The sequence below is a fragment of the Bos taurus genome, chromosome 8 (assembly GCF_002263795.3).
Source record: "Bos taurus isolate L1 Dominette 01449 registration number 42190680 breed Hereford chromosome 8, ARS-UCD2.0, whole genome shotgun sequence".
NCBI lineage: Eukaryota > Metazoa > Chordata > Mammalia > Artiodactyla > Bovidae > Bos > Bos taurus.
In genome coordinates this window covers 76,027,391-76,053,858 of record NC_037335.1, presented here as the reverse complement: position 1 = coordinate 76,053,858, position 26,468 = coordinate 76,027,391, and the positions used below count along the sequence as shown (strand labels likewise).

Below are 26,468 nucleotides of genomic sequence, written 5' to 3'. Positions count from 1 at the left end.
CTCCTCACAGCCCTGTCACACTCCAAGGCTCAGCAACACTAAACCTGTGTCGGTTCCCTGAACGACCCAAAACTCTCTCAGGCCTCCGAGTCTTTGCTCTCCAGGACAAGTGCTCAAGCATCCAGGTCTCTCAGGGATCTGGTGTTGCTGGGGGCAGGGAAGGGAGTGGTTGGGAACCAGCTCTCATGGCTAGGGTAAGGGCAGGGGCCCAACTCTATTGTTGGAGGTGGTGGGGTTGGGGGTGAGGACCCATCCACCCACACCATTCCCACTCTCTGGAACACTCCTCTCTCTTCTGCCTGCCTGGCTTCCCATCTAGGTCTGGATGACTCCTCCTCCAGGAAGCCTTCCTTGACTCCTCCACACAGGGTTAGGAAGCCTTCCTTCCTCCCAAGCTCCCAGGGCCCTCTGCTCCTCTCCTCTTGCAGCACTCAAGATGCTGAGTTATAATTGCTAGTTGTCGTGCTCGCTTCGGCAGCACATATACTAAAATTGGAACGATACAGAGAAGATTAGCATGGCCCCTGCACAAGGATGACACGCAAATTCGTGAAGCGTTCCATATTTTTCAGTGGAGGTGTAGAGTCCTAACCACTGGGACTACCAGGGAAGTCCCTAAAAGACTGGACTATAATGAAGAATAAATTAGAAACATCTCAACTTCTCTCGTACATAGACTGTACCTAAATAAACTTGATTATTCACCAAACAAAAAAATAATAATAATAATAATTGCTAGTTGTCAGCCTTCCTGAACAGGGATCACATCTATTTTGGTTTCCATTGTCTCCCTGGTGTCCAGCACACTGCTTGGCACAAGGTAATCAGTCAATAAATATTTGTCTGGAGAACAGATAAATATGTAAGAAAAGGCTCAGCAGCCAGGGGTGAGGGCCCATCTGTCCAGATAGAATCTCACCTCCCAACCAGCCTCCCCCGTCACCCACTCAGTCTAACCCAGTTCCAGCCCCAACTGGGTCCATATGGCAATACTGGGGCCCTGCTTCTCAGGGATACTAACAGGCAGACCTAGGAGTCAGAGGTCAGAGTGGGAGAGGGAAGAAAATGGAGCAGCCACAGAGCTGGGAAGATTCAGCTTGAGGGCACCCACCACCACTTCATAGCCACATGGGCTCCAGGGACTGAGACCAGTGGAGTCGCAGGGAAGGAGTCTCAGCTCTGGGAGATGAAAGCCCTTGACTCGTGGAACATCCCACAAGGCTTCTCTGGGAGGAATGACCTCCTCGTGCTCAGGAAGTCCCCTGGGGAGGCTGGCTGGTCTCCCGACTTTGGCCCCTAAGGGCTTGTCTGGCAGGAAGCTGCAAGTCTGTGCTCTTGGGGTTGGGAATGACAGCTAGTACACCACACTGAGCATCCTCGTCTAGGAACAGAGGCCACCACCATACCATATTCCTCATCTGGTCACACCTGGGCAGACCTGGGCAGATAGGGGAGGGAAGCAGAGCTGAAGGGGTTGTGCCAGCCCTCCTCACTGGACTGACAGCACAGAAGCTTCTTTCTCACCTCTGCTCCTAAGAGTGGGCGTTCAAAACCTGAAAAAACCTCGGAGACACAGGAGTGGGTGGGAAAGGAATAGTCTGCAAGAACAACTGGTATAGCCAGGAAACTTGGCTCTGCTACCTGTGGGAAACTACCCATCCATTCATGCATCCATGCAGCCATCCATCTAGCTGTCTCTGCACCCATTAGAACTCCACCCATCCACCCACTCATTCCCCGCCAACTCATCCATCCATTAACCCATCCATTAAGTCAGCCAACCATGAAGCCCCAGAGATCCCTTTGGACCTGGGTCCTGCACCACAGCAGACAGAGGACAAACACAGGTGGGAGCCAGGCACATCCCCACATGTCCTCAGTTCCCAGTGAAGCAAAGCGGAGTTCAGTCTGCCACTGGGGCAGATACAAACTCTCCTTCTGGAGGCTTGAGAAAATAAACAGATGGAGTAGAGAAGGTGAGGGTAGGAGTCCTGAGGAGGTATTACCAGGACAGAGCGCCCCCAAACACACCACCTCCCTCATACTGCCACTGTCAGGGGAGGGGACACAGAAACAGGTCACAACTCCCCAGTCCTGTTTCTATCCCTCACTGTGCAAATCCAGGCAAGTCCTTTCCTGCACTGCCCTCTCCAAGGCCTTCCTCCCCACATCTGTCATGTGTGGGCAGCAGGAGAGGGTGCTGAATTTTTAAGAGTCACTCCAGAAAAGACTTAATTCCTGACTATTTGAGTCTTAGGCTAACCCACCCTCCCAACACTCACACAGGCTCCCCCAAAGTCATGCACATTCAGAAAGGTCCCCATTTCCCTGGGGACCCAGGGATCACCCTCTAGGAATGAAGCTGAGGTTCAGGAAGAGAGAAACCGATCCAGGAGCTGGTGAAGTGGCTTAAACAGCCCCCTGCTGGACCCTGGAGACCTGGAGGGAGAAGAATTTCCAGAAAGCCCAAGCCCTCCCAGCTCTCCTTCAGCCAGTGCCCTCCCTCCTGGCTTTCTCCCTCCCTCTTTTCCCCACTCCTAGCTACCAAGCCTCCTGGGCACTGGGGCTTCTTCCCTTATCTCCCTGCCAGACACAGGAGGGCTTAGCCCAGCAGTCTGTGACTTGTCCAGATCCACTTCAAAATTCTCAGCATCTGATTTCAATACCTGTCTTGTTTCGCTATGATTCACTGACAAATGCTGAGACTTTATTTCTCCCAAAGTTCTGAAGGGCCAGCTGCCGACCTACCTGCATGACAGCGAAGAAGCTGCCAGGTCTCTGTCTGAGGGATGGGGTGGACTTCTAGCTCCCTTACCAGGATATGGGAGCCTGCTGCCTGCTTCTAAGTGGATACCTTCCTCTCTTAGGCACACGATACTTGCTATGGGTTTAAGGCCGGCAACTGAGTGGCAGCTCCCTACCTGAAGGCCCATGGTCCCAGCAGCTTACATCTCCCTAAAGGGACATGACATCCTTGCTCAAGGAGCTCCCAGCCTTTTTATCCACCTCCGTGGTGAATATGGAGGTGAACGGTATGGGAAAGAATCTGATGCTGGGAAAGACTGAGGGCAGGAGGAGAAGAGGGCAACAGAGGATGAGATGGTTGGATGGCATCAACTCAAAGGCCATGAGTTTGGGCAAACTCTAGGAGACAGTGAAGGACAAGGGAGCCTGGTGTGCTGCAGTCCATGGGCTCGCCAAGAGTCAGACACAACTGAGCGACCGAACAACACAAACAAATGGTGAATATGGTGGACAAAAAGCTTCCTGTCCACAGGGGAATTCCCTGGCAGTCCAGGGCTTAGGACTTGGATCTTTCACTGCTGGAACCCCAGTTCAATCCCTGATCGGAGAACTCAGACCACACAAGCTGAGAACAGCCAAAAAAAAAAACCTCCATGAAACAGTTGCCAGTGAAGAGGACTGGGCCTGTCCATCTCCATTGCCAACATTGTCCTGCCCAGAGCCTGGCACAGAACAAGGCCTAGCGCACAAATGATTATCAAACAATGGAATTAAACTTGACCCTTTCCCACGATTACCCCACCACCGCTCACACCTGGAGCACATCCAGTTCTCCAGACAGCAGGGCTGTCTCTGTTACATGGCTAAGTGTTTGCTCAGAGCCAGCTCCATACGGTTTTGATCAGATTTTCAACATCTCGTGTTCAATTTCTCGGCAAGCCCCTACCACATAACCCCTTCTCTGGCATCCGGGAAACTCAGAAACAGACAGAAAACCTTGGAAATAAGAACTTCATTGGAGAGCAAGACTCCCAAGTGGGGAGTTTCCTCCAAGAGCCTCTCTGCTGTAATAAACAGGCACTTTTCTGGTCAGAGAACTTTCTTGATGGTCCCTGAGACTTTCTTTGTCCATGTGGGAGGACTTGGCTTGGTAGTACTAGCTAAACCACCCCCAGTGCTTACTAAGTACTGGACACTGCTCTTCAAGTGCTGGTATCATTCTTAAGTTGTAGCTGAGGGAACTGAGTTGCAGAGGTTAAGTAACTTATCCACGCTGCACAGCCAGTAAAGTAGCAGAGCTGGGGGATCCCAGCTGGGCAGTTCAGCTCCAGAATCTGTACTCTTAGCTACCACACATAACACCTCGCTGAGGTGACCCACCTCCTAAGTAAAAAATGGGCAATAATACAGCAGAGGCAGGTCTGAGGAAGGGGCCCTCAGAGAACACGAGAGCCACGGTTTTGAGGGCTGGCTTTGGGCCAGACTCCATGCTGAGTCCTTTATGTACATTAACACTGCATCTTCAAACAACCCTATGAGGTGAGATCACTCATCCCGTTCTATATATGAGGAGACTGAGGCACAGAGAGATAGAATGAGCTCTCGAGTCCACTCGACTAGTGAGTAGTAAAGCTGAGACTGCAGTCCAAGTCTGCCTGGCGGGTAGCACTTGAGCTGAGGGCTGGCAGCTGGGATGGCCAGATTGAGTGGAAAGGCTTGGTTTCCTAAGAAAAGCTGGGAAAACATAAAAGAAGTAGCTGGTCCTGTGGCTAAGACTCCATGACTCCAATGCAGGGGGCCCAAGTTTGATCCCTGGTCAGGGAACTAGATTCCACATGCCGCGACTGAGTTTGCAGGTCACAACTAAAGATCCTGGGTGCTGCAACTAAGACTTGGCACAGCCAAATAAATAAATATTTTATTTTAAAAAGGACAGAAGAAGCTGGAGACCTTGGGCAAGATCCCAGTGCTAGAGCTCAGACACAGACATGCCCCTTGGAGGCCTCCTGGGCTGACCTCTCCAGCAGAAGGGGAGCCTCCCTCCCCTGAGCATCCAGGAGAAAGTGGGCACAGGTTCTCCAGGTCTGCTCAGGCCTCAGTTTTCCCAAGAGTGGAGAGTGGAGAAGGGGCTTAGGCTACAACTGTGCCTATCTTCTTACCTCCATTCCCAGGGGAGTAGCAGAGGCCAGGACCTGGTAACATTGAAATGAAAGGGGGAATGGAGGGCAGGGCTGGGACCCAGAGGGCAGGGATAGGAGCCTGTCTAGGGGTTTGGTGGGCAGGACTTCTGGAAGGAGTAGGCCTCTTGGGGGCCTCTGATCCAGTCTGGCTGGAACCCCTGCAGGGCAGAGCATCTAGGGGCTGCAAGGGTGGGATCAGACTCCTGAAGGAGCCACTCTGACAGCTACTTCCATCTCCTGAAGGGCCAGGCATGGGCAGGATGGGGAGGAGGACAAGGGTGAGGGTAGAGTCTGAGGATCAGAGTGGATGGGGAAGTCAGACCTCCCACCCTACTTCCATCCCTAGGACCGTTGAATCTTCCATGGCTCAAAGGGGAAGCAGGAGATATGGGCTGCCCTGCAAAGTAGTCCAGTCAAAGTAGGATGGCTATAACCCTAGAAGCTTCAACACTGACCTGCCAGATAACAGGACCCACCCCACCCCGCGTCCCCACAGTTCTGGATCTCAGAATCACACTCACTGGAAATCTGGACCCATCACCATCAAAACCTCTATCACCTTGCCAACCTCATATCTGTCAGACCATGATTTCAAGGATCCTCCCCCAAGAGGAAGGCACCCCTTCCTACCTGTAGGGGCCCAATACTGTAAAGCCCTTCATCAATTAAGGAATCCTGGCAGGACATCCCATACATATTGGTGTCCCCATTGCTGACAAGATCTCCATTCATGTCAAGGTCCCCTCATTACTATCAGGACACCGTTCCTCTTGGGAAATACTATGCCTGTCAGAAATACCCCAGCCTGTCAGGCAGGACGGCAGCAATGTACTGCTACAAGGACACCATTTTTCCATGTAGCCCATGTAAATGGCACCTCCTGGCATGGCAGCCCTAAGGGGATCAATGAGTCCCCTTAGGGTCAGAGTATCTGTTAATGCAGGGTCCTCAGTGATTTAAAGGCTGCCATGACATAGAGCCCCAGCCCTGGTGAACCCTTGTGTCTAAAGTGATGCCACATCACTGTCTGGAACTCAGAATATTTATTCATACCAGGCACTGCTCTAGGTGCTAGTGGTACAACAGCCAGCAAGACATACTATCTTGGGCTTCAGGGAGCCTAATGTAATCTTTTGGGGATTCTACAATGAAAGATAAGCTCTATTGATAACTGAGACTAATATAATAGGAAATCCCTTAAACATACAAAGGGGTTAATATTGTGGGCAGTGGGAAAAAAAAGATAAATATCTCGATAGGTCATCCTATGGCTTTCCAACAACAACATGCATCCTTCTTCCCAAACCCTAGACTTAACATTTTAAGGCTATCATCTAATGTAAGATCACTTTTGTCTATACAACCAAAAAGATTCACTGATTCCCAAAGATAGACTCTTCAGAGCCTTGGCAATTGCCACATCTGTCTTAGCTTGGGCTGCCATAATAAAATACCATGGATTGAATGGCTTAAATAACATTTATTCTCTCACCATTTTGGAGGTTAGACATTCAATATCAAGGTGCCAGCATGGTAGGTTTCTCTTGGGAGCTCTCTTCCTGGCGTGCAATGCCCACCTTCTTACTATGTCATCACAGGGCAGAGATCTCTCTCTTTCCTCCTCTTCTTTGAAGACCACAGTCCTATAAGACTAGAGCCCTACCCTTATGATTCCATTTAACCTAAATTACTCCTTAAAAGACCCTCTCTCTAGACACCATCACATTGAGGCTTAGGGTTTCAACATATGAATTCTTGGGGTCACAGGACATAATTCATCCTACAGCAAAAGCCAAATCTAAATCCAAGAACTCAGAATGACATCCACCCCTCCTCTAGTCTTGTTGTAATCTCATCTCCCTATTCTACAACACGTGGTGATCATCAGCAGCACACCTGATTGGCCGGGATAGGCTGGGTGATGCTGCAATAACAAAAGACATCTAAATCTGAGTGACTGAACACAACAAAATTCTATTCCACCTACATACAAGGCCTGTGGTGAGTCTAGGCGATCTCTAGCACAGCTGTGCTCCATATGGTGGCTCGGCTCAACATTCCAGGCTGCTTCAATCCTTTGGCAGGTTCTTTCAGATCAACACATGTTTCCATGATGACTCCAGCCAGGCAAGACAGCAAGGGGAACCCTTCTTCAAATGCTCCTATCCACAAATGACACACACCATTTCTGCACACATTTCACCAGCTAAAGTGGGTCATACACCCATGCCCAACTTCAAGGGAGCAATTGCCAGGAGGGGAAGCAAACCAGAATCTTGGTGAGTGGTAGTAATATCACCACAAAAACCTGTATTCATGAATGGAATAGAACTTCCCTGGTGGTTCAGTGGTTAAGAGTCAACCTACTGGGAGGGAGGTTCAAGATGGGGAACATGTGTACACCCATGGAGGATTCATGTTGATATATGGCAAAACCAATACAATATTGTAAAATAATTAGCCTCCAATTAAAATAAATAAATTTATATTAAAAAAAAAAAAGAGTCAACCTACCATCTAGAAGGGTGGGATGGGGAGGGAGATGGAAAGGAGGTTCAGGAGGGAGGGGACATGAGTGTACCTATGGCTGATTCTTGTTGATGTATGCCAGGAAACCACAAGATTCTGCAAAGCAAACATCCTTCAATTTAAAAAATAAAGTGGCAAAAATAAAAATAAAAGAATCTACCTGCCAATGAAGGGTACACCAGTTCAGTCCCTGTTCCAGGAAGATTCCCCATGCCATGGGGCAACTAAGCCCATACACCACAACTACTGAGCCCATGGTCCCTAGGGCTGGTGCGCCACAACAAGAAAAGCCACCCCCATGAGAAACCCACGCACGTCAACCACAGAGAAGCCCCCACTTGCCACAACTAGAGAAAGTCTACACACAGCAACAAAGACCCAGCACGGCAAAAAATAGAGCAAATAAATAAGGAAACAGATAAATACATTAAATAAACCTCTCATTTTAAAAAAAGAATGGAATAAAGGGGGATGAAAGAAAATAGGAGTCAATGGAGAAGCTCTATACAGTCAACAAAAACAAGACCAGGAGCTGACTGTGGCTCAGACCATGAACTCCTTATTACCAAATCCAGACTTAAATTGAAGAAAGTAGGGAAAACCACTAGACCATTCAGGTATGACCTAAATCAAATCCTTTATGATTATACAGTGGAAGTGAGAAATAGATTTAAGGGCCTAGATCTGATAGATAGAGTGCCTGATGAACTATGGAATGAGGTTCGTGACATTGTACAGGAGACAGGGATCAAGACCATCCCCATGGAAAAGAAATGCAAAAAAGCAAAATGGCTGTCTGGGGAGGCCTTACAAATAGCTGTGAAAAGAAGAGAAGCGAAAAGCAAAGGAGAAAAGGAAAGATATAAGCATCTGAATGCAGAATTCCAAAGAATAGCAAGAAGAGATAAGAAAGCCTTCCTCAGCAATCAATGCAAAGAAATAGAGGAAAATAACAGAATGGGAAAGACTAGAGATCTCTTCTGGAGAAGGCAATGGCACCCCACTCCAGTACTCTTGCCTGGAAAACCCCATGGACGGAGGAGCCTGGTAGGCTGCAGTCCATGGGGTTGCTAAGTCAGACACGACTGAGCAACTTCACTTTCACTTTTCACTTTCATGCATTGGAGAAGGAAATGGCAACCCACTCCAGTGTTCTTGCCTGGAGAATCCCAGGGATGGGGGAGCCTGGTGGGCTGCAGTCCATGGGGTCACACAGAGTCGGACACAACTGAAGCGACTTAGCAGCAGCAGCAGAGTTCTCTTCAAGAAAATTAGAGATACCAAGGGAACATTTCATGCAAAGATGGTCTCGATGAAGGACAGAAATAGTATGGACCTAACGGAAGCAGAAGATATTAAGAAGAGGTGGCAGGAATACACAGAAAAACTGTACAAAAAAGATCTTCATGACCCAGATAATCACAATAGTGTGATCACTCACCTAGAGCCAGACATCCTGGAATGTGAAGTCAAGTGGGCCTTAGAAAGCATCACTACGAACAAGGCTAGTGGAGGTGATGGAATTCCAGTTGAGCTATTTCAAATCCTGAAAGATGATGCTGTGAAAGTGCTGCACTCAATATGCCAGCAAATTTGGAAAACTCAGCAGTGGCCACAGGACTGGAAGAGGTCAGTTTTCATTCCAATCCCAAAGAAAGGCAATGCCAAAGAATGCTCAAACTACCGCACAATTGCACTCATCTCACACGTGAGTAAAGTAATGCTCAAAATTCTCCAAGCCAGGCTTCAGCAGTATGTGAACCGTGAACTTCCAGATGTTCAAGCTGGTTTTAGAAAAGGCAGAGGAACCAGAGATCAAATTGCCAACATCCGCTGGACCATCGAAAAAGCAAGAGAGTTCCAGAAAAACATCTATTTCTGCTTTATTGACTATGCCAAAGCCTTTGACTGTGTGGATCACAATCAACTGCGGAAAATTTTGGAAGAGATGGGAATACCAGACCACCTGACCTGCCTCTTGAGAAACCTATATGCAGGTCAGGAAGCAATGATTAGAACTGAACGTGGAACAACAGACTGGTTCCAAATAGGAAAAGGAGTACGTCAAGGCTGTATATTGTCACCCTGCTTATTTAACTTATATGCAGAGTACATCACGAGAAACGCTGGGCTGGTAGAAGCACAAGCTGGATTCAAGATTGCCGGGAGAAATATCAATAACCTCAGATACGCAGATGACACCACCCTTATGGCAGAAAGTGAAGAGGAACTAAAGAGCCTCTTGATGAAAGTGAAAGTGGGAGTAAAAAGTTGGCTTAAAGCGCAACACTCAGAAGATGAAGATCATGGCATCTGGCCCCATCACTTCATGGAAAATAGATGGGGAAACAGTGGAAAACAGTGTCAGACTTTATTTTTTTGGACTCCAAAATCCCTGCAGATGGTGACTGCAGCCATGAAATTAAAAGATGCTTACTCCTTGGAAGAAAAGCAGAGACGTTACTTTGCCAACAAAGGTCCGTCTAGTCAAGGCTATGGTTTTTCCAATGGTCATGTATGGATGTGAGAGTTGGACTGTGAAGAAAGCTGAGCGCTGAAGAATTGATGCTTTTGAACTGTGGTGTTGGAGAAGACTCTTGAGAGTCCCTTGGACTGCAAGGAGATCCAACCAGTCCATTCTGAAGGAGATCAGCCCTGGGATTTCTTTGGAAGGAATGATGCTGAAGCTGAAACTCCAGTACTTTGGCCACCTCATGCGAAGACTTGACTCATTGGAAAAGACTCTGATGCTGGAAGGGATTGGGGGCAAGAGGAGAAGGGGACGACAGAGGATGAGATGGCTGGATGGCATCACCAACTCAATGGATGTGAGTCTGAGTGAACTCCGGGAGTTGGTGTTGGACAGGGAGGCCTGGCATACTGCAATTCATGGGGTCGCAAAGAGTCGGACACGACTGAGCAACTGAACTGAACTGAACAGACATAAAACATTGGAAAAGAGCCTGATGCTGGGAAAGATTGAAGGTGGGAGGAGAAAGGGACAACAGAGGATGAGATAGTTGGATGGCATCACCAACTCAATAGACATGAGTTTGAGTAAACTCTGGGAGTTGGTGATGGGACAGGGAGGCCTGGCATGCTGCAGTCCATCGGGTCAGAAAGGGTCGGAAAGGGTCAGGACTGAGCAAGTGAACTCAACTCTCAAAAACTAGCAAGAGGGCATTTTTTCTGCCCCCTTCTGATGTCTATTTCAGAAGCTTTCTCTATCTCTTTTATACTTTAATAGAACTCTGCTACACAAAAGCTCCAAGTGATCAAGTATCGTCTCTGGCCCTGGATTGAAATCCTCTCCTCCAGAGGTCATGAAACCAGCGTAGTTCACAGCTCACAACAGCAACCTTTCAGGAAGCGGTGACCAAAATCATTCCCAAGAAAAAGAAATGCAAGAAGGCAAAGTGGTTGTCTGAGGAGGCCTTACAAATAGCTAAGAAAAGAAGAGAAGCAAAAGGCACAAAGGAGAAAGGGAAAGATATACCCAAGTGAATGCAGTTTCAGAGAATAGCAGAAAGAGATAAGGAAGCCTTCTTAAGTGAATAGTGCAACAAAACAGGAAAACAACAGATGGGAAAGACTAGGGATCTCTTCAAGAAAACTGGAGATACCAAGGGAACATTTCAAGCAAAGATGGGTTCAATAAAGGACAGAAATGGCAAGGACCTAACAGAAGCAGGAGATATTAAGAAGAGGTGTCAAGAATACACAGAACTGTACAAAAAAGGTCTTAATGACCTGGATAACCACAATGGTGTGGTCACTCACCTAGAGCCAGACATCCTGGAGTGTGAAGTCAGGTGGGCATTAGGAAGCATTTCTATGAACAAAGCTAGTGGAGGTGATGGAATTCCAGCTGAGCTATTTAATATCCTAAACGATGATGCTGTTAAAGTGTCGCATGTGATATGCCAGCAAATTTGGAAAACTCAGCAGTGGCCAGAGGACTGGAAAAGGTCAGTTTTCATTCCAATCCCAAAGAAACGCAATGCCAAGGAATGTTCAAACTAACATACAATTGTGCATGCTAGCAAGATTATGCTCAAAATCCTTCAAGAATGGCTTCACCAGTATGTGAACTGAGGAGTTCCAGTACAAGCTGGATTTAGAAAAGCCAGAGGAACCAGCAATCAAATTGCCAGCATTTTCTGGATCATAGAAAAAGGGAATTCTACAATTCTAAAATCTGTTTCACTGACTATGCTAAAGCCTTTGACTGTGTGATCACAACAAACTGGAAAATTCTTAAAGAAATGGGAATACCAGACCACCTTACCTGTCTCCTGAGAAACCTACATGCAGGACAAGAAGCAACAGTTAGAACTGGACATGGACCAATGGACTGGTTCAAAATTGAGAAAGGAGTACATCAAGGCTGTATATTGTCACCTTGCTTATTTAACTTATATGTAGAGTATATCGTGTGAAATGCTGGATTGGAAGACTCACAAGCTGGCATCAAGATTGTTGGGAGAAATATCAACCTCAGATATGCGGGCCATACCACTTTAATGGCAGAAAGCAAAGAGGAACTAAAGAGTCTCTTGATGAAGGTGAAAGAGGAAAGTGAAAAGCTGTCTTAAAACTCAGCATTGAAAAAACGAAGATCATGGCATCTGGTCCCATCACTTCATGGTAAACAGATGGGGAAAATGTGGAAACAGTGACAGATCATTTTTTCTTGGGCTCCAAAATCACTGTGGATGGTGACTGCAGTCATGAAATTGAAAGACACTTGCTCCTTGGAAGAAAAGCTATGACAAACCTAGACAGTGTATTAAAAAGCAGAGACATCAGTTTGCTGACAAAGGTGTGTATAGTCAAATCTATGTTTTTTTTCAGTAGTCATGTATGGATGTGAGAGTTGGACCATAAAGGCTGAGCACTGAAGGATTGCTGATTTTGAACTGTGGTGTTGGAGAAGACTCTTGAGAGTCCCTTGGACTGCAAGGAGATCCAACCAGTCCATCCTAAACGAGGTCAGCCCTGGGTGTTCTTTGGAAGGAATGATGCTAAAGCTGAAACTCCAGTACTTTGGCCACCTCATGCAAAGAGTTGACTCATTGGAAAAGACTCTGATGCTGGGAGGGATTGGGGGCAAGAGGAGAAGGGGACGACAGAGGATGAGATGGCTGGATGGCATCACTGACTCGATGGACGTGAGTCTGAGTGAACTCCGGGAGTTGGTGATGGACAGGGAGGCCTGGCATACTGCGATTCATGGGGTCGCAAAGAGTCGGACACGACTGAGCGACTGAACTGAACTGAAAGAAATAGGGAATTTCACAGCCAGGAAGGAAGTATGAATAAAAGCTGTAGTCAGTAGTTCTGGAACTAGTCCTAGGGCTTAACTAGAATTTATTATTTCTTTTTTATATTAGCTTTCTACTGCTGTGTAACAAATCACCACATATTTAGCAGCTTCAAACAGTCCAAATGTATTGTCTCACAGTTTCTGTGGGCCAACGGTCAGGTACAGATCAACTGGGTCCTCTGCTCAGGTTTCATCAGGCTGATCTCAGGTATCAGCCAGGCTGCCATCTCATCTTGGACTCTGAGTCCTCTTCCAAATTCACCGGGTGTTGACAGTTGTGGTTTAGGACTGAAGCCCTGAGTTCCTAGAACTGCCTGCAATTCCCTGCTTCACACCGTCTTCACAGCAGTTTGCTTCTTCAAGGGCAATGTGAGAGCTTCTGCTGCTGCTGCTTATTTCTTGGCTCTGGACACTTTCCCTAAGGGCTCACCTAACTAGGTCAGGCCCATGCAGGGTAATCTTCCTTTTGACTAACTCAAAGGTAACTAATTTGGGGTCCTTAGTTATATCTGCAAAATCCGTTCACTGTTGCCATATAGTATAACCTAACCACATCATTGATATCCCACCGTATTCACAGGTCAAGAAGCCAAGAGGATTAATCCCCTCAAAGCAAGGAGATCAGACAGGGCATGCACACCATTAAGGAGGAATCTTAAATTCTGTTTACCACACTCCCTCCATGATTTATTCCCTTTATCTCCAACTGCCACTTCAGCTAGTTGACATTCTACGCCTGCTCTGTGTGTGTGTGTGTGTGTGTGCATGTGTGTTCAGTTGCCCTGTCAAGTCTGAATCCTTGCGACCCTATGGACTACAGCCTGCCAGACTCCTCTGTCCATTTAATTTTCCAGGCAAGAATACTGGAGTGGGTTGCCATTTCCTACTCCAGGGGATCTTCCTGACCAAGGGATAGAACCCATGTCTCCTGCATTGGCAGGCAGATTCTTTAACTGAGCCAGCTAGGAAGTCCCTATACCTGCTAAGATACCCAAACTTTCACACCCAAAGGATACTAACCCCTGATGGTCCTCCCTCATTAAGGCCACAGGATCCTCCATGAACTTTGACCACTGGGCATGGCACCACCAGTAAGTGCCCTAAGTACCCCAGGGATTATTCCCCACATACATAGCCTCTCACAGCACTCGCCCTCCCCTGCCATACCCACATCAGGATGGATCACAAACTCCATCCCTCCTCTTAGCCTTTGTGCTTGCTGTTCATCCTGCCTGGAATGTCCTCCCTCCTGCCTCACCCTTCCTCAAGGCTCTGTGGAGGTCCCTCCTCTGCATAACCTCTCCTGCCTTCCCTCTGTCCTCCCAATCCTGAGGCTCATCACCAGCCACACAGGCCACCTTTTGCTTGATTTCAGAGACCCTTGTCTCCTGCACTTCTCCTGAGAAAGCTAAGTTCAAGCTGAGAAACCCTAGGGCCCAGAGTGGCCCAAACTGCAGAAAATGAAAGAGAACGGGTGTTCAGGAAATCCTGGCAGGGGCTTTACATGAAGCTCCCGAGGGCAGGAGTCAAGGGAGGAGGGTGCACTATTGCTTAAGACTCCCTTCCCCTTCTGATGTACCGTCACCTCCAGAAGTCCTGTGCAACATCTACCCACACTTGAACTGAAGGGCCACCTCTGCCCTGTAGGCTGGGCCGGGACCCTCTGGACAGGGATAGAGGGATTGGAGAATAAGGGTTGGGTGGTGAAGCAGACCCCTTCCTGGGATCGGGGACTTCCAGAAGCTGAGTCATCTGATTTCTTGCTCATTTCCAGCTTCTTTCTGGCATAAAGAGGGCCCAGGCTCCTCAGGCTAGAGCCCCACTTCCACCAGCCACACATTCCCTTTTCTCTGTACACGAGACGCCCTCTGCAGGCTCAGGAGGTTGGCACTCAGGCCAGGAGCCTCACACCCCCTTTCCCTATGCACTGATGCCCTCTGCAGGCCATGTGAGGTCAATAGATGGATTAAACAGAACACACACATACACATGAACACACAGGTGGGGACACCTTTACCCACATGCATATGTCTATACCCACACACATATACAGGCACATAATCAGTCACACAGCCAACCACTCACATCTATCAAGGACACACCACAGACACTTAAGTACATAATCACAATGTGGACACAAGGGCACATATAGACACACATACATTATTACACACACACACTGTCATGGGAGCAGGCACAGAAACACACATGAACATAATCTTTCCTCCTAGAGAAGGGTATTTGTTTGGAAGGAAAAAGTTAAAAAAGCTACCGGGGGAACAGGGTAATAACCTGAATTGTGGACTTAATAAAAGAAGGTATTTCTATTTAATTAATTTATTTATTTTATTTTTGGCTATCACTGGGTCTTCCTTGCTGTCTGTGGACTTTCTCTAGTTGTGGTGAGTGGGGGCTACTCTCTAGTCGTGGAGCTCAGGCTTCCTACTGCTGCAGCTTCTCTTGTTGCAGAGCACAGGTTCTAGATGTGCAGGCTCAGTAGCTGTAGCACATGGGCTTAGCTGCCCCACGGCATGTGGAATCTTCCCAGACCGGGGACTGAACCTGTGTCCCGTGCATTGGCAGGTGGATTCTTAACCACTAGACTACCAGGGAAGTCCTAATGGGGACTGTTGACTAGACAGCCTTCTATTTTGCTAGGCACTGGCAGGCTGGTTATAGTTTTGGAATAGTGCAGATAAGAGATGGGGTAGGGGCTTCCCTGGTGGCTCAGTGGTAAAGAGTCTGCCTGCCAATACAGGAAACACTGGTTTGATCCCTGATCTGGAAAGATCCCACAAGCCACGGGGCAACTAAGCCCGTGAGGCACAACTACTAAGCCCACATGCCGCAATTACTGAAGCCCATGCACCTAGAGCCTACGCTCCACAAGGAGAGGAGCCATCGCAATGAGAAGCCAGTGCACCACAAGGAAGAGTAGCCTCTACTTGCCACAACTAGAAAAAAGCAAGTGCGGCAGGGAAGACCCATCACAGCCATACATAAATAAATAAATAAAATGAATTTTTTTAATAGTTGAGGTAGAGCTAGTAAAAAGAAATTTGGAGTATGCAAGAGCTTAATCTATATAACTTGCATGAAAGCTCATTCTTAGAAGTTGAAGCTCATTCTTAGAAGCTCCTGAGCTCAGCAAGCCAGACTAAACTAACCCTACCGCATTCCAGACACTCTCAAAACAGAGAAGCCTTCTGATATTGGTCATTCATGGGAGGTGATAAATGAGAAAGGGGGATGGACCTAAGCACCACTGAGCACCCACTCACTGTGAGTCAGGCACATGGACTACCTCACAAGATACAAATTATTCCCATTTTACAGATCCCATTTCCTTGACTGTCCAGGGTTCTAAAATTGGATTCAAATACAAGAGTTTGAGTAAAAAATTCTGTTGTTTCCACTACATGAGTAATGGCAAATGCAAGGGATATAGGTTTCCATTCCTTACTCATGTTCCCAACAATGACAGAATGTTTGCATCTTCCCCACTGATCCAGATCAGGGATTGGCAAGCTATGGCCCAGCCAGCCTGCTACCTGTTTTTGTAAATAAAGCTTTATTGGAATATAGTCATGTCTAATCACTTACATATTGTCTATGGCTACTTTGGGGCTACAGAGATAGTATGTCCTGCAAAACCTTATTTATTATCTAGACCTTTATCAAAAAGGTTTGCTAACCTCTGATCCAAACCCAGCCTCAAATGGGAGTTAACAAGTCTTATTGCCTTTGGTGTCTTAGCATTGAAGGATGACCAGATAAATAAATAAATGGGATAGATCAATAGATGGATGGATGAACAAACAGATGGACAGACATATATAGGTAGTATATCAGAGTTTGGCTCCAAATAGGTACCAGTTTTCTGCCATTTATAAGCAGTGAAACATTGGGCAAGTTAATCTTTCTGGGTCTTAGTTCCTCATCTGTAAAATGGGGATAATAATACAATGATCATTATCCAGGGCTTTTTCTGTTGAAAATGACAAAACCCAACTTAAATAGCTTAAGCAAAAAGTTAAATATGTCATATCACAGATTACGATTTAGTCTACTTCAGCCCTGGTTGGACCCAGGGATTCAAATGATGTTATCTCCATATTTTAACCTGACTTCTCTCTCATCCTTTTTATGTGGGGGCCTTATTCCTATTATAAACAGGTTGTCTTCTAGCAGCAGAAAATATGGCCACTGAAAGCCTCAAGTCTAAATCTGCAATAGTAAGTGATCCAAAATACAGGCTCTCTTTCTCCTAACATCAAATCTCATGCAAAGCTTTGAACTGTGCTTGTGACATAAACTCAGTTCTTCAACATATTACAGTGGCCAGGCAATGAGGTACTCTGGGCAGGACACTATGACTGACAAAGCCACCAGGACCACATGAAGTGAGAGAGAAATTCTCTAAAGAAGCCAGAAAAAGGAGTATAGAAAAATGTCTGCATGAACAAAAATATCACTCACAGAATTCTACTTCAGAGATCTGCCATGAGAAAATTATTTTAAAGCATTTAGCATGGTGCATGGCACTTAAGTATCAACAAACATTAATTATTACCATAACTTGATAGATGAATGAATGTACTAATAGATGGCTAATGGTTAAACATTGTTGTTGTTGTTCAGCCACTAAGCTATGTCCAACTCTTTGCGATCCCATGGACTGCAGCACACCAGGCTTCTCTGTCCTTCACGACCTCCTAGAGTTTGCTCAAGCTCATGTCCATTGAATCAGTGATGCCATCCAACCATCTCATCCTGTGTCACCCTCTTCTCCTCCTGCCCTCAATCTTTACCAGCATCAGGGTCTTTTCCAATGAGTTGGCTCTTCACATCAGGTGGCCAAAGTATTGGAGCTTCAGTTTCAGCATCAGTCCTTCCAGTGTTTAAACATACAGATGAATAAATGAAGATGAAGATGTGAAAAGATAGATGAAAGGCAAGATGGGAGAATAAAGAGACAAAGATGGGGAGACATACAGACACATGGATGGATGGATGGATGATGGAAAGACAAAAATGGGCCCACAGTTAGGTTTGTCACATCACATGTTCTAGGGCTGGGAATGGGAAACAAACGGCACTCCACAATTGGTGTCTCCTGAGAGGTCTCCTCTTCTGGTCTGTCTCTTGGGTCCCTCTGATCAGGTTAGGGAAACACTTGCTCCCCATCCTCATCTCTAGTTTTCTTGCATCTCTGTGAATTGACCAGCCCTTCTCCTCAGAAATCCCCTCCCAATTCTGAGGATAGGGAAGTCACGGCGGAAGGGGGTGTTCTAAGTCAAGTCGCCCTTATGCTCCTTCCGCTGCCTAGGCTCAGCTTGGAGCTTAGGAAAATAGCTGGGGAGAGGGACAGTACTGGCTGGGCCAGGAGGTAGAGTCCTAGGGCCCCGAGAGCTGGACCTGCTTCCAAAGAACCTTTGCTTTAGCCCTGCTCAGCCAAGAGAGGAACATGTCTCAGGCGATGGATGTGTAGGCACTGTGATGGGCTTAGGGACACCTGGGAGACCTTCTCCAAGTAGCTTAACCTGCTACTTGTGATTGTCCTCAGGGAATCCAGGGGACCAGCGGGGTGCCATCTTTCCCACTCCAGTAATCTTAGGACCACAGAGAAGAGGCAGGAGTAAGGAGAAACCTGAGAAAGAGGGAGGCACTCCCCTTGCTCTGATCTCTAATTCTGAACTAAGCTCTGACCCTTAGCCTTAAAACTGAAGTTCAAGAGACTTTTCTGGTGGTCCAGTGGTTAAGACTCTGAGCTTCCAAGGCAGGAACACAGGTTTGATTCCAGTCAGGAACTAAGGTCCCACATGCTGCACAACGCAGCCAAAATAAATAAATTAAAAGAAAAAACTGATGTTCAAATGCCTTCAAGAGGATGACACTGCAAACCTTCCCCTAATAGGGCAATTCAGTCCCCTTCCCTCGTCCAAAAAGTTGCATGTTGAGGTTCTCAGAGCTAAAGACAAACAGTGGGAAATGGGAACAGGGAAGCTATGGGAACAGCGAGTTATGAAAGGGAAAAAAGGTTCACCCAGACAGATGGAGAGAGTGGGGAGTGTATTCAGTGGAAAGGTATTCTGATAGCAATTCTTGTTGTTTCGTTGCTAAGTCCTGTCTGAGTTTTTGTGACCCCATGGACTGTAGCCCGCCAGGCTCCTCTGTCCATGGGATTTCCCAGGCAAGAATACTGGAGTGGGCTGCCTTTTCCTTCTCCAGGGGATCTTCCCAACCCAAGAATCAAACCTGTGTCTCCTGCATTGTCAGATGGATTATTTACCGCTGAGCCAGTAGGGAAGCCCAGGAGCTCTTTCAATTCAACTGCTATTCAATTTAGACACAAACCACCCAGATCTAGTGTTAGATTCCACAGGTTTAAGGGCACAATCCCAACAAGCTTGCTTGAGATGCCAGCAACAAGTGGGGTCCTCAGGCTGCCTGCATTTCTGACTAACTAGCTACAAGTCCAGGAAGTTCTTAAACTCAGATCTAAGAGTTCACTAGAATGACTCATAGAACTCAGAAGTTCTATACTCACAATTAGTTTTTAATAAAGTAGGACTCTCAAGAGTCTTCTCCAACACCACAGTTCAAAAGCATCAATTCTTCAGCGCTAAGCTTTCTTTATAGTCCAACTCTCACATCCATACATGACCACTGGAAAAACCATAGCCTTGACTAGACGGACCTTTGTTGACAAAGTAATGTCTCTGCTTTTTAATTTGCTGTCTAGGTTGGTCATAACTTTCCTTCCAAGGAGTAAGCATCTTTTAATTTCACAGCTGCAATCACCATCTGCAGTGATTTTGGAGCCGAGAAAAATAGTCAGCCACTGTTTCTGCTGTTTCCCCATCTATTTGCCATGAAGTGATGGGACCGGATGCCATGATCTTAGTTTTCTGAATGTTGAGCCGAAGAATTGATGGTTTTGAACTGTGGTGTTGGAGAAGACTCTTGAGAGTCCCTTGGACTGCAAGGAGATTCAACCAGTCCATCCTAAAGGAGATCAGTCCTGGGTGTTCATTGGAAGGACTGATGTTGAAGCTGAAACTCCAATACTTTGGCCACCTGATATGAAGAGCTGACTCATTGGAAAAGACCCTGATGCTGGGAAAGATTGTGGACAGGAGGAGAAGGGGACGACAGAGGATGAGATGGTTGGATAGCATCACCGACTCGATGGACATGAGTTTGGGTGGACTCTGGGAGTTGGTGGTGGGCAGGGAGGCCTGGCGTGCTGCGGTTCATGGGGTTGCAAACAGTGGGACACGACTGAGTGACTGAACTGAACTGAACTGAATATAAATCAGGAATATCCAAATGGAAAGACACACAAGGAGGATTTCAATGCAGAGCTCCCATGCTCTTTCCCCATGGAGACACAAAGGGCACATCACCCTCCTAGTACGTGTTCGCCAACAGTACATGTTCACCAAACAGGAAGGTCACGAACTTTGGTGTCCAGAATTTTTATTGAGACTTCAAACATAGGCAAGAATGAATTGTTGGTGACATAACTCTATCTCCCCAGCCAAGTTGGCTCAAAGCCTCAATTCTGCAATGATACGGTTGGTCTTTCTGCTGACCAGCCTCTATCCCAAGTCACCTCGTCTCTTAGCATAAATTCAGGTGTGACCCAAGGGGCTCACAAATAGCAAAGAACTTGTATTAGTTGGGATATTCCAAAGATGTAGTGTCTCCCTTTCAGGAATAGGGACAAAGGCCAAATTATTATACAATAGACAGAGCCCTGCATCTGAGTGAAGGGATGTGAATCACCAAAGCGGTGGGGACCAGGCCTCCTGCAGACATGACTTGGCTGCAGCAGGGCAGGACTGCCACTGTGGGTGTGAGAGCAAGTGTTAGTAAGGATGAGTGTGGTAGAGGCACAGCTTCTCCATGCCCAGACTGCAATGCTTCCAACTGGCATCAGTGGATTTGTCTGTCACCTGTCTGTATGTAGTTCAAGCAGGGGAAGATAGATACAAGAGGGAAAAAGAGTATGGGGTGGTGGGAAGAGGAGAGGTGAATTTATTCTCCACACTTCAGCTTAAGGGAACTTTTACTTCATTCATTTCTGGTCATTTTCTCCCATACTGTCCAGCCACAAGGCTCTCTCCCAGACTCCCCAGACCAACTAGGGCAGCTATTTCCAACCTCCCACACTAAGTTAATTGCTCTTTCCTGCCTTTAGTCGAATAGCCTCTACAGCCCCCAGCCAGTTAGCTTCCTCTATGTGATCTTATTGTCTCTTTTGACCCCCACCCCCACCCCACCCCGTGCAGGTCCAACCCAGATGATAAGCTCTCTGAGGGCAGAATCTGTGCCTGTCTTCTTTACTGCTGTTTCCTCATGCCCACACACATTACCCAGCACAGAGTAGTCACTAAATAAATATTGGTTATGACTGCAGGAACAAAAATCTCCGGAAACGAGGTCTCAGTTCAGAGAGGAAGGTCTGTTGACCCATGCCACTCAGCCAACAAGTATTCCTATAGCATGGCCTGTCTAGACTGGGCCCTCTCTGGAGACCTATTCCTCCTCTGCCCAGTATAATATACATAGAATGGGTCAGACAAGAAAGGCAACTGTCAGAGCAGAAGCCAAGATGGAGAGGAGAGGGGATTGGTAAAACAGTACAGGACAGCGTCGCAGAGCTCTTTTCTTGCTGCCTGATGCTGAGGTCTCCGTCTTCCCAGGGTGGAGCTCCAATATCTGGCTCCATCCTTATAAAAGAGGGCTCTGTGCCCTGCACCTTAGTAATAAATACCGACTCTCCCCACACCACCCCCTCCCCGCTTTAGACATAGACTCTGGCTCCACCTCCTAGTGTGACATCTGGTCTCCGCCTCCTCCGAAGAGATGCTAAGGCTCCGCCCCTTCCGGGTAATAGGTAAGCCCCACCCCTAGAGCGTGACGCCGTCACTGTGACATAACGTAAAGGTCTGCTTCCGGGGTGGAGCCAGGGAGGGTGGGCGTTTAGGCTGCGCCGACCCCTCAGCCCCCCTGCAGGTGACCCTATCCCCCGAAAATCCTCACCCGGGGCCCCAAATATCCCGGCCCTATGACCTCCAAGCCCTATCCACCTAAATGCCCCATGCCCCCGAGGTGACCGACCTCCCAATCCCTTAATGTCTAGTGCTTCCCAGATCTTCAGCCCTGTCCCGAGTCTTCCCAGGGCACCTGTCTCATATTACCCGAGAACAAGTCAGTCTTGTCCACAGAATGACAGAGAAGGGGACCTGGGGTTGGGGAATTCTTGATCCAATCATGCCGCTCCCCAGGAGACGTTCGGAACCCAGGACATGTCGGGATTGAGGAGATACGAGGTGGCGCTGGAGGCGGAGGAGGAGTGAGTGGAGGCGGGGTTCTGCGGAGGAGGAACCTAAGCCGCTCCGGGGTTGGGGGGTGGGGAGGGCGCGTGTTCTTTGGGGGCGGGAGAAGCGGGAGGGGTGGGGCCTCTTAGGGGCGTGGGCTATCGAGAACCGCCTCTAGGGGGCGGGGCGGAGCCTTCCAAGAGCAGGGCCAGGCGTCCAAGGGGCGGAGTCTGTGGGGTCAGCCCCGCTCCGCCCCGCCCGGCTCTGCCTTCTCTTTGCAGGATCTACTGGGGCTGCTTCTACTTTTTCCCCTGGCTGCGCATGTGGCGAAGGGAGCGGAGGTGAGGGGCCTGCGATACCGCGGACCCGCCCGGGGAATGGGCGAAGCTCAGTCCGGGAGAACCGATCGGGGGGAAGCTAGGAGCCCCCGCCCCATCTCATGCCAGTGTCGGGTCGCCCCACAGCTCGGCGCACCCTCGGGAGCAGAAGCTGGAGCCTCTGCGGGGCCTGATGAGCTGTCTGTCAAGTGGCCTGGGCACTGCTCCCCAGCGCTCCGGCCGCAGCCTCCCCCGCCGCACCCCCGCCGCCACTACTCAGCCAGCCGGTGCATTAAAGATTTAAACCAGAGCCACCGTGCTGCCCTCCTGACTCTGACGCCGCTGCCGCCATTCGGGCTGGGAGCCCCTCTCCACGCCGGCTGTTTTCCTTACTGACAGGGCCTCTCTCCCTGATAGAGTGCCCCTCCGTGTACAGGCTCCCATTATTCCTAACGGTCCCTCATCAGAATCAACCTCCCCTTACTATCAATGACTGCCTTCCACCACCTAATCCCTCACCCCGCCACACACACACTCATCACTCTGAGTGCCCTGTATGGAGGGAACTGAATAATCCTGACCTGGTCCTCCTCCCAACCTGATCCCCGCATCCCTAAATTCTCACAACCCCAGCTCTCTGCTGCCACCTTCCTCCTAGACAGGACTTTGCCAGGTGTCTGAAGAATCTTCTCCTGGGAGAGGATCTAAAATATTTTTCAAGTCCATAGTTGTAGGAAGTAGGCTGTGAGAGGAGGGAAGGATTCATAGAAGCTGTGCTGTCAGCCTGCCATAGGGGAATGACTTAGAACTGTTGAAGGTCTTTCCTACAGTTAACACCCCAGCTACTGGCTCCTCCACTCTGATCCCAAGTTTAAAGATAATTGACATCAGGGAATTCCCTGATGGTCCAGTGGTTAAGATTAGTGTGCTCCCACCATAGGGAGCACAGGTTCCATCCAAGGTTGGGAAACTAAGATCCTGCATGCCAGTGTGGCACAGCCAATAAATAAATAAATGAAGTACAAAGATTCTTGGCATCAGTCCCCCATGTTACCTCCCTAGGAGAACCTAGTGGCCCCTGCTCCCTACCTTCCTTGTCTGTCTTGTCATCTAGTTGGCCTGAAATCCACTAGTTCCTAAAGTGATGAAGGGTCAGGGACTCCTAGGGGACCTTCTTTCAATTAGGGACTTGCCCCAGCACCAGGGAGGGCACCAAGAATTAAGCTAAAGAGAAAGCTCAGTTTGTGAGTGGGGGCAGAGCTGGCTTTCAGCCTGGGCCAACCCTGCCATAGCAGGCTATAGCTGGCCCTGTCTTTGGAGAAGCCAGAAGGGAGAGATGGGTACATATCTGGAAGACTTGGTTTCTTCCTTCCAAGCCCTCTGGACTGACTGGTCTGGAAAAGACTACACGGTGTGTGACACCAGCTGATGAAGATTTGTGACAAGATGATGGTACCTTAGTGGCTGCACCAAGCTCTGGGGCACAAGTCCATACTGGAGGGTGGGTAAAAGACTGTAAGGCCTCTGGTATTAGAAATTCCAAGATGAGTGACCTCTGGGTTGTGGCCACCCTCAAGAATGGATGCAGGCTCTTGAGGCATTTCCTCACAATGTCTGCATCAAGAACCCTGACCAAAGTGGAGCACCCTGTCCAACCCTGGACCTAAACCTCAGAATCCTCAGGATACTCAGACTTCCTGAATATCCACAAAACAGACTCCAGGGAAGGACCTCTGAGCCTTAACTTGGACAGGAGCACGAGGAGAAGCTCGAGTTGTTCAGCCTGGGAGGGAATTAGTCCCTATTCTGGGAGCTGATGGTGCCTTCTGATTGGTGCAGCAGGAAGATGCCCAGGGAAGTGTGAGTCCCTGTCCCAAGAGTAGGCCGGCCCCACAGAGGGTAGGTAGCTGGTCACAGAGCACAAGGTTGCAGACGGCATCCCTGAAACAACCAGATAAGGGCTGGATTATTGGGTTATGACTCAGTTTACATTTCACATAGAGAGCAGGACAGGAGGGTTGAAATCTCCAGACCGAGAGTGGGAAATTCTTCAAGGTGCCAAGGGCACTAAACTTAGCAGCTTGCCCCCACCCTTTGCTGGTCCCAGCTTCCTGGAAAGGACAAGAGGAGGAAGAGGAGGCATAGTTTTGCATTGGGGTGGAGGGATTAAGGGGAAGAGGAGTTAAGGACCGGATACAGGATTAAAAGAGAAGGGACAGGAAGGAGATGGAAGCTTGGGGTTTGAGCAAGAGTATGGGGTGCAGAGGGTGTAAGGGTTGGTTGTGTTGGGGTTGGGGGGCGTCTTCCAGGCCAACAATAGAGAGAAACAGGAATTTGAATAGAATAAAGGAGAGATAATTGAGCTCTGGAATCTGATGTCTCAAAAAGTCAAGCACTGGAAGCCCCAGGCCCCTGCTGGTAGGAGGCTGGCATTTCTGGAACAGGACTTGGCAAAAACAGGAAGGTAAGATTTCTTGGGTCTTTTATCTGTTTGACAGCAGCAACCTGGCACCAAAGAACTTTGATCTTCCCTCGTGTGCACTTATCTACCTCATCCTTCCTCTGTCTCATCTTCCTGGAAAAGCAACCCCCACCTCAGTTATCCCCAAGGCACCGCATTACCACCCAAAAGGGACTTCTCCCAGCTTCTCACTCTGAATGTGACTGGCCCAGGAGAGACGACGACTCAGTCTGCTTTTGGGACCCATTCCCATCAATGTCTGCTGATAAGACAAGCAGGCTAAGACAGGAAACAGGGAGGGGAAAACGAAAGCAAGCTGGTGCCAGCCTGCCCTGTGCTCGCACCCTACCAACAGTGCCCCCATCAGAATTTGGGTGTGCTAGTGTGATTGTGTGGTGGGATGACTGTGAAAAAACAACTGTGTGGGAGTGGGACTTTGAGTACAACTGGGGCTATATGATTCTGTCTGGGGTTGTCTGACCATGTGAGGTTGATCCAGTGACAGGTGTGACTGTGAATGTGTAACTACAGGTATGAGTGTGAATGTCCTCACTGGATGCCACTGTGGATCCTCTGCCCCCTTTACTGTACCATCAGCCCCCATGTGCATAACCCATCTCCCCAGCTTCTCTGCCCAGGACTTAGGAGTCCATGGAAAACGGGAGTCCTAAAAAAGGAGGGGTCTGTGGTAATTAGAGCCCAGGAATGTCACAAGATGAGCAATACATCTTCACCTGCGGCTGACTCACCTGGTGCCCCAGGTATAAAAGGCACCCAGATTAAAGGTAGGGAAGGAGGAGGAGAGAGAAGGAAGTATCCAGGCTGAGCATCATGAAGGGGCCCTCACCCACCAGCAGCCTCCTGCTGCTCCTGTTGTTCCTGAGCCCAGGCCCTGGAGGAGGTGAGTGAGTGGGGGTCTAGAAGGCCTGGGTTTGGATGAATGGGATGGAGGGAAAGGGGCCCAGGAAGCCCAGCCTCCAGTCTTCTGATGGAGTTTGGGGTCAGAAGCCCTCTGAACACATGGTCCTGTTCCCCTAGCATTCCCACTGGCACTCAGCACTGCATGCTGTACTCAGCTCTACCGACAGCCACTCCCAAACAAGCTACTGAGGAGGGTCATCCGAGTGGAACTTCAGGAAGCTGACGGGGACTGTCACCTCCAAGCCTTCGTGTGAGCTTTGACTCTGCCCCTGATTTGTCCCTGACTCTGACCTCAGTCCCAACCCCGGATGCTGATCTCAACCCCATCCCGATTGCTAATTCTGATGCCAACTCAGGTTTTCGTCTGGCCTCTGCCTCTAACTCCTGGGTCTCACCCTCATTCCCCCAGTTATGACCGTAGCTTTGAACCTTTCCTTTCCCAGGCTTCACCTGTCTCAACGCAGGGTCTGCATCCACCCCCAGAACCGCAGCCTGATTCGGTGGTTTGAACGCCAAGGGAAGATGCTCCAGGGAACTCAGCCCAACCAGAGTTTGGAGCTCAAAGGGAAAATGGGCTGGGGCCCCCAGAAGCCAAAGTAATAAAGCAGTGATGCATAATAGTCTCTGACTGTGGTCTCCAAGTTTGATGCACTCTCCTGT

The 26,468-nt window shown here is 48.5% G+C and overlaps 3 protein-coding genes and 1 non-coding gene across 5 annotated transcripts in view; 3 read left to right on the top strand and 1 right to left on the bottom strand.

Moving 5' to 3' along the window:
* Nucleotides 1-22,077, bottom strand: part of LOC104969408 (endogenous retrovirus group PABLB member 1 Env polyprotein) — a 32,605-nt gene extending 10,528 nt beyond the window's left edge. Inside the window, exons 1-2 of one of the 2 annotated variants that reach the window (XM_010808119.4) lie at nucleotides 21,990-22,077; nucleotides 20,572-20,633 (exon numbers count right to left, since the gene is read on the bottom strand). In XM_010808119.4, the coding sequence (XP_010806421.1) occupies nucleotides 20,572-20,604 (33 nt within the window). In that variant the 5' untranslated portion in view covers nucleotides 20,605-20,633; nucleotides 21,990-22,077. The remainder of the gene's footprint in view (nucleotides 1-20,571; nucleotides 20,634-21,989) is intronic. The other variant, XM_010808118.4, reaches the window with a different exon arrangement.
* Nucleotides 463-569, top strand: LOC112447947 (U6 spliceosomal RNA). The gene has a single exon (XR_003036201.1). It is a non-coding gene; the product is annotated as a U6 spliceosomal RNA (small nuclear RNA).
* LOC508933 (uncharacterized) lies at nucleotides 21,732-23,052 on the top strand. The gene is made up of 4 exons (NM_001244206.1): nucleotides 21,732-21,804; nucleotides 22,077-22,144; nucleotides 22,391-22,450; nucleotides 22,574-23,052. Exons 2-4 carry the CDS (start codon nucleotides 22,098-22,100, stop codon nucleotides 22,728-22,730), a joined length of 264 nt encoding a protein of 87 aa, NP_001231135.1. The 5' UTR covers nucleotides 21,732-21,804; nucleotides 22,077-22,097; the 3' UTR covers nucleotides 22,731-23,052.
* An 864-nt stretch (nucleotides 23,053-23,916) lies between these two features.
* On the top strand, nucleotides 23,917-26,436 carry CCL27 (C-C motif chemokine ligand 27). The gene is made up of 3 exons (XM_005210357.2): nucleotides 23,917-25,788; nucleotides 25,926-26,058; nucleotides 26,252-26,436. Exons 1-3 carry the CDS (start codon nucleotides 25,719-25,721, stop codon nucleotides 26,406-26,408), a joined length of 360 nt encoding a protein of 119 aa, XP_005210414.1. The 5' UTR covers nucleotides 23,917-25,718; the 3' UTR covers nucleotides 26,409-26,436.
* The last annotated feature ends 32 nt before the right edge of the window (nucleotides 26,437-26,468 follow it).